At 36.5% G+C, this 7873-nt stretch overlaps 1 protein-coding gene across 1 annotated transcript in view; it reads left to right on the top strand.

Moving 5' to 3' along the window:
- Positions 1 to 276: 276 nt before the first annotated feature.
- The window catches only part of LOC115445495 (nephrin), a 173209-nt gene continuing 165612 nt past the window's right edge, over positions 277 to 7873 (top strand). Inside the window, exon 1 of the mRNA XM_037438239.1 lies at positions 277 to 689. Coding sequence (XP_037294136.1) covers positions 560 to 689 — 130 coding nt within the window. The 5' untranslated portion in view covers positions 277 to 559. The remainder of the gene's footprint in view (positions 690 to 7873) is intronic.

The raw sequence follows: 7873 nt of genomic DNA, 5'->3' as shown, positions 1-7873 counted from the left end.
TAAATCTAACCAGAGCATTAAGAGTATTTTAACATTGTGAAACATGCCTTGATTCTGGTAATACACAAAAATGTAAAAAAAAGAAATCCGTGCGAGCATCAAAAATCTTAGACGCGGTTCTCTATCCGCATTTTCGCGCCTCCGCGACTTCGCTGCATCTGTTGCGCTGAACTTTGAATTTCGAATTTGACATCTAGATATCCATAGCCAGCTAGATCCATTTTCGAAATTTGAAACTTACACGTTTTGAACAATTGCCCCGCGTGTCTATCGGTTTTCGATCAGTGTTGCCCGCGGCGTTGAGACGTACGCACGTCCGTCACGCGTAGCGTTCCCCTGACAAATTCCACGATTTGTTTACCATTTCAGCACGTGTTTTTGTGTCTCGGATCGTTGAGGACTATTGTGTTTAAAATTGTTTATAACAAATAACTAAACTGTGTTGTTATAGGTTGTGGTTCTTTGTATTGAACAAATAATTATTATTTTGTAAAAAAAACGTTTGTTATCTGTTACGACATATTGAAAAATAATGTAATTACTTTTAGTGCTACTCAAAATGGTTTTTAGATACAAATGTGCTTGGATTTTGGATATGAAACACTTTCCGTGGTTGGTTATCGTTCTGGCGGCCGGGATACAATGCTACGTTGAGACTGAAGAGTTTATAAGCGATCTTGACAAGCCAAGTAAGTGTTTTTTTATTATTATCTCACGGTGTAAGCCGCCACTATTGATTTTTATTAAAGTGCATTTGAGTACAAAAACAAAAGCTCATTGTTTCGTTCGATTTTCATCTAGGGGTGTTGTGTTGACTAGAAATATAGATTGAAAGGACCGCCTCGTAATTATTTACAGTATTCTTTATGTTTTTGATGTTAAAAATGTTTCTTCCATTTAGATAATTTACGGGATAGGTATGAGTACTAATAGAAAACCTCCAATGAATGGGCACGTCGCGGTTATCATAGTAAGGTAGAAGCCGTACAAAGTGAATAAATCTATGCAAAATAGTCCAGTGCGGCCGGACGTCCACGGGCGTAACGAGAATATAGTTAATAACTTAAAACAACATTGCATTCTCTATAATAATTTGAGTTCCACGCGAGTATATAAACCATAGAACGTCGATATACGTCGACATGAGATAATGGGAATCAAATAGTTAATATTCTAAGTGCTAAAAGAAATATACGTGATCATAATAGAAGGTTCTATTGAATATATTAGAAGAATTGCCAAAGAAAACACACGGCCACATACTCAATGAATTTGAGCTCTACATTGGTAAAGACTGTTAAAAGCTGTTCTAAACATATTTCTTTATTCTTCCCCCTTTGAATGTCACTGAAAAGATCTTTTGCGTTTACTCTTTTCACACTGAAAATACTCAAGGGACCGTTTCACGAATTGAGGTAGAATTTATAAAACTGACATTCATATTTACCGATATTTTAAGTTTATAAATGCAATGTCATAAGTATTTTTATGTCTGGTAAATATATTTAAATGGGCATTTTTCTGCTAGAAAAACTAATAGTATTATTTATTTGAATTTGATTTGATGTGTTTTTTTAAATTTTTATAATAAACTTTAATTCCAATTTTTAAAATAAAAGGTATAATAATATAATAAGTAATAACCGAAACGTCGTAGCTTCGCGTGGAATAATTATCTCAAGCTTTAGTCCCACTGACGTGTGGAAACGTCGGCGGGCGCTGTCACGACGTCATTTTATGTGAACAGTGACTGACGACTCACTGACCGCATCGCAGCTCCGCCGATGGACGTGTAATCACGTTTAAATAAAATCTATTGTAGTATGTTCGTTCCTAACAACTCATGGTTCTGCTTTCGCTTCGATTCGAATATTATTTTCCCAAGCCGTATAAATGCTTAACTTTTGCTTGTAGTTCCATATGCATGAAAGTTCGTTAATTGTTTAAATATACATCTGTGTACTTTTCTAGAATCTAAGCCAAATAAATATATTGAATAGTAGAAATATTTAAATATATTATTCAAGTTTAAATATGAATAGTATAATCTTGTTCTGGAATTCTCTAAATTGATAACTAGATTATAATACGCCAAGCAACTTAGTCAAAGGAACTCAGAAAACTTTACTACTAATTATACGTACAAGGAACTGAGACAGAATGAAAATTATTTCCTTTCTCTCACTTAATTTAAATCTTGAAACACTATTAAAAATCTTAATAAACACTTTGAAGTCCGTGCAGGTGCAAATGGATGTAGGATGCAGTTATGCAAAACAGTTTTTATTAACCTGTGACGCTGTGAGAATTTTTCTGCTGATGAGAATTGACTTTATGTATGAGATTTTATTTTTATCAAGGATTATACTGGAGGGTAATCTAATAATAGATATTCATCAGTATGTTTTCCTTCCCATGTTGGGATAACGGGCAAACCTATCTTCATATCAGACACATATCAGACATTAATGATAATCCCGAGGCTCATACCGATCGGAACACCGACTCACTTTACACGACTCGGGTGTCGAACCCGGGACGGAAGACTTCAGGACAATTGATTATTTGAGACAATCCCTTTCCGTTTCCCGGGAATTCCTGACAATAAATATTCAATTTCCCGTAATTCTCGCAGACGACTTTGAGAAGCACTAGTGACTGAATCTTGAGTCGGGATTTGGCATCAGCTATTGTTAATTCAGTCGCTTTGTGATTCAGCATAATACGGAATGTTAACTTTTTTTATACAATCGAATGAGAAGACGAGCAATTCGCTTTGCCAATATAATATGCGACTGTTTATAAATAGAAGTATTATTAAAATTAAACTATATTTCGGATTTTATCGCCGTTTTAATATTTTACTTTTCCCCCGACGTTTCGAAGCCTGCACTATATTTGACTTTGCGGATGAAGAAAACTCCAGTCCCCCCCGTGACCATGAAGGCTGCAAAGTCTTCGAAACGTCGGCAGAAAGTAAAATATTAAAACCGCGATAAAATCCGTAAAATAGTTTAATTTAAATGTCTAACATTTGCGTAAACATAAGGAATCATTATAGAAGTATTATCATACAAAATTAAGAGACGATGACCTCCTTAGCAATATACGATCATCACCCTGCGACATAGATATTAAATCTGTGTTTGAGATAGGCATAGCTCTCAGTTAGATAATGTTAAATGTGTTTATGTAGGTTAACTCATGGACTTGAGAGGTTATTTATTTTTAATTAAAAATATGTTAACAAACATTTTGTTCATACGTAGGAATCCGAGTGGGTGGGTCAATGCAATGCTATTTCTGCCTCAAGCAGCAGTGTGTAGTCAATGTTGTGTTCCGTTTTGAATAGCGTTGTAGCCAATGTAACTGCTGGACATAATAAGACTTTACATCTCATGTCTGAGGATGGCGAGTGCAGTGGAATACCAAACAATACTTCGTAATTCAAGGTGTTGGATGGTGTTTGTACTGTTTATGGGCGGTCGTATCGCTTACTATCAGGCAAACGGCAAGCTCGTTACGTCATTCAAAGCAATAAAAAAATTAAAGGCAGAGTTTCTTTCGCATTTGCATAATGATAGATAATATTAACCCCGGAATACCCACATTGGGACTCTTATTTTTGAAAACATGTTTCTCACGGACGGACCACGAGCCACAAGTTAACTTATGAACATTAGATATGTATAGTATTTTTTTGTATTGTGTCGTTAAGATGTTTTAGTATTAAAAATGATTCCCTTAGCCATTTCCTACTAACAAATGTTTTAGTTCTAACAATCGCTTTTGTTACGCTTAATAATATTAAATACAGCATTAAACCGAAATAGTGTTTAAAATACAATTTCGGATAACAATTTGCTTTATAACAAACAAATATAGTTAAATGTTGAGTGCAATGAATTAATATTTATCCCTTTACAAACATACGAGTTTGTTGTTAAGCCTTGCTTTTTAATCGCTGCTTATATTCTACGTTATCCTTACATAAAAAGCTAAATAGTTTGTTTGAATGCGCTAATCTCAGGAACTACTGGTCGAATTGAAAAAATATTTTAGTGTTAGCCCATTTATCGAGAAGCTATTGGCTATATAACATCACGCTGTGCCCAATAAGAGTGGGGCATCAATGAAAAATGATGCAAAAACGGGGAAAATTTATTCCTTTTGAAAGCCTCCATTGCGCGCTCTGCGTAAACGGTTAAAGTTACGCAACAAATTGTATGACGGTGTTGTTCCCCTTTAAAAGTTCTAAAAAATATATTATAAAACAAATTTGCCCATCGCATCTGTTGAGCGTGCCTGTCTGAACGGGATTGCGGAACAGATTTCGATGATTTTTATTATAGACATAGTTTGAGACCTTGGGAAGGACATAGTACCTAGTACATAAATATAGTAACACAGTATTCCTTAACACTATTTCACGCAAGCGAAGCCGCGAGCAAAAGCTAGCGATAAAAAGATGCGATTATTGATAAACGTGTTACTTTGAAGCCCTTTAATTAAGAAAAGTGCAATTTACAATCATGGCTGCTTTCAAAATTTCACCAAGTCTAGCCACGGTATACTCCGTTCCCCTGACCTTTCCCGGGCCAATGAGCCGGGTCGCCCCGGCACTTCTTCCGGGACTTGGCCGCGGACCTTTCTGCCCTTCCGCCTTTTGTTTACATACTCTAATTCTCTTGTAATTTTGTAATATGCTTATCTTGTAATCGCGTTATTTTGGTGAAATGAAATGTAATGCGCTGTAAATTACCTAAGGTTTTAAAAGGTTTATAGACCTTAAGACATACTAACATTGCCCGCGAGGCCGCCTGTTTGGAGTTATTTTTGATATAAAAGTAATTTTATTTCAAGAAAAGTGTTTTTCCGGGAACGAAAATCTATTTGTAAACTAAAGATTAGATTTTACTCTGCGCAAAACTTGTAGATCTATCTAACATTTTAACGTGGTTATAAATATTCATTACTTCACTTTAGTAGAAGTAGTCTTGCGGTGCTTATCGTGAGGACTTGCGTTCGAATCCCGATCACGCAATAAAATAGTTATCTATTTTTTTTGTTAAAATATCCGCTTCCGAGTTGCTCAAGGTTAAGCTTAGTGCCCGAAATGACCATAGGTTTACTTCCTATCAGATCATGGGACGAATATGCTCGACAAGACGTGAGTAGAATAGTTACACCTCTAACTATAAGGTTAAAATATATGAGATTACGTATGTATTCTATATTTATAGGTCACCGGCGCTGGCTTACAAATCCAATCTGTGACGGACAAACCGACAAAAAATATGACGGCGGAATAGAATGCGGAATTAGACCAGTTATAATAGAACTCTCATTCATGTAGACTGAATAGAACATTTTTACTATGTTTCTATCACCATATATATGTATATACTCGTATATACTTATAAGTAACATAATTTTTATTAATATTTTGCCTTCGTAACAATAACTTAAAAGTGATGTTTGAAAATCAATCGAAATATATCGCACTACGAGCATTTTTTTTATTACCAAACTAGCTTTTGTTTACGGCTTCGCCCGCGTGACGGATTTTCCGGGATAAAAGTCCCGCTATATATTTTCCCGGGATGGAAAGTAGCCTATAACCTTTCCATAGTCTTAAACTATCTCCATACTAAATATAATCAAAATCTGTTTAGTAGATATAGAGAAAATCGATAACATACACAGACCGAAAAGGGGACTTTGCTTTATAATATGTATATGTCGAAATAATTTTAGCGACTCTAGTTAAATACTTCGTCAGATGCTTTTTAATCACTACTAATAAGGCATAACTAAATAAAAAAATAATATCAGCCCCGTATTATATACTTGCCCACTGCCGAGCACGGGCCTCCTCTACTACTGAGAGGGATTAGGCCTTAGTCAACCACGCTGGCCTAGTGCGGATTGGTAGACTTCACACACCCTCGAAAATCCTATAGAGAACTTCTCAGATGTGCAGGTTTCCTCACGGTGTTTTCCTTCACAGTTAAAGCGAACGATAAATTCACAAAGAATACACACATGATTTTAGAAAAGTCAGAGGTGTGTGCCCTCGGGATTTGAACCTGCGGACATTCGTCTTGGCAGTCCGTTCCACACCCAACTACGCTATCGCCGCTGTTTCTTCGGTAGTAAGGCATAACTACTGTTAATAAAAATAATATATCAGATAACGGCATTCTCAGTTTCGCTATATTGTCTCTACGAAGCCCTCGCCTCAAATTTTCAGAATAGCAGCCCCGACCTCAGTAAATATGTATTCATATAATCGTGTGGGTAAAAGCCGCGTTTATCCTTTGCCCTAAAACGACTGCCCAGCCTTTATACCACTTCAGCGACAGAAGTCAAACTCGGTTATACGCTTTGTAACTAGCATGAATTCTGTTTTCACATGTAAAGCACGTGGAGCTCAGGGTAGGGTCGGTGTTAAGACGTATACACGTAGGGAAATTTAGCTTCATTTTCATAAGAAGGAGCTGCAAGATATAGAACGGATAGTAAGGTACGTAGACATTGTAAGACGCTATATACTATTATGTGAGAAAAAATATAAATTATTCAATTTGTAAAAAGAGACAGAATGATTCTGCGGGAAATACCTTTTTTGTTTGGCTGTAGCTGCTGAGCACGGGCCGCCTCTATTACTGAGAGGGATTAGGCCTTAGTCCACCACGCTGGCCTAGTGCGGATTGGCAGACTTCACACATCCTTAAAATTCCTACAGAGAACTTCTCAAGTATACAGGTTTCCTCACGTTGTTTTCCCTCACCGTCAAAGAAAGCGATAATTCACAAAGAATTCATACATAATTTTAGAAAAGTCGTATGTGTGTGCCCTTGGGTTTTGAACCTGTGGGCATTCCCCTCGGCAGTCCGTTCCACAACCAATTATGCTATCACCGCTTTTTATTATAAAAGGCATACTATGTACTTTTCCAAGATAGGGACCACCTACATGCTTTCATATGAACCATGCGTGCTTGGTATTAAATTTTAACGGTTCCAAAATTTTGCCGTAAGCGTTAGCAGATAGAGTTGCCTTCACATTTATAATATTAATATGGATTTAGAAGTATTTAGAAAATATCATGACAATAAATTAACGGGGTCTAAAATTTGTTGTAAAGCCTTGCATTTATAGTAGACAGTGTCTAAAAATTCGTTATGGGTTAAGTATTCATTGAACCGACAGCTTTGTAAAAATGATGGTGCAGCCGGAAATCGAACCTAAATCTCACCAGTTTCACTATTAACCACGTACCAGATTTATAAAAACCGATAATCGTATATCAATCTGAAAGTACTCTGTATTCTCGTGTCATGTTTATGTCCCGGTAATGTATCATTCAATTACTCAACCCGGTGCGTACACACATAAGCTTTTAGAGGTCACAGTGGTGACGTATCGTTATGCAACTCTATAAACCTCGTAAAATATTCCTAGATATATGTGATATTTGTTTGTAGAGAACTATTCTTAAACTCCTTGATACGTCTCGATGTTTATTTTTATCAATTCAGTGATGTTAAATAAAGTTGTTTATTTCAAATCGCATACACACCCACGTCTTTTATCCTCGAAAGGGTAGGCAAAGACTAGTGCATACACTTTATGCAATGTGTATTCCGTCCCATGATGCGATGGGGGCGAGGCTATTGCCATATGGGATAACTATTTCGACTTCGGGCTGGTACTGAGTAGAAAGCCCGGGTATCGAACCCGAAACCTCAGCACTACAGTCGTACTGTAATACAACAACGCCACCGAGGCAGTCGCTTCAAATGGTCTAAATATAAACTTGTGTTCTGAGCAACTACTTCCTTTTCTTCACTAAAATAATCTACCAAGG

This window comes from Manduca sexta, chromosome 13 (genome assembly GCF_014839805.1).
Source record: "Manduca sexta isolate Smith_Timp_Sample1 chromosome 13, JHU_Msex_v1.0, whole genome shotgun sequence".
Classification (NCBI taxonomy): domain Eukaryota; kingdom Metazoa; phylum Arthropoda; class Insecta; order Lepidoptera; family Sphingidae; genus Manduca; species Manduca sexta.
Note: the sequence above shows the minus strand (reverse complement) of the source record. Positions and strands in the feature narration are given on the sequence as shown.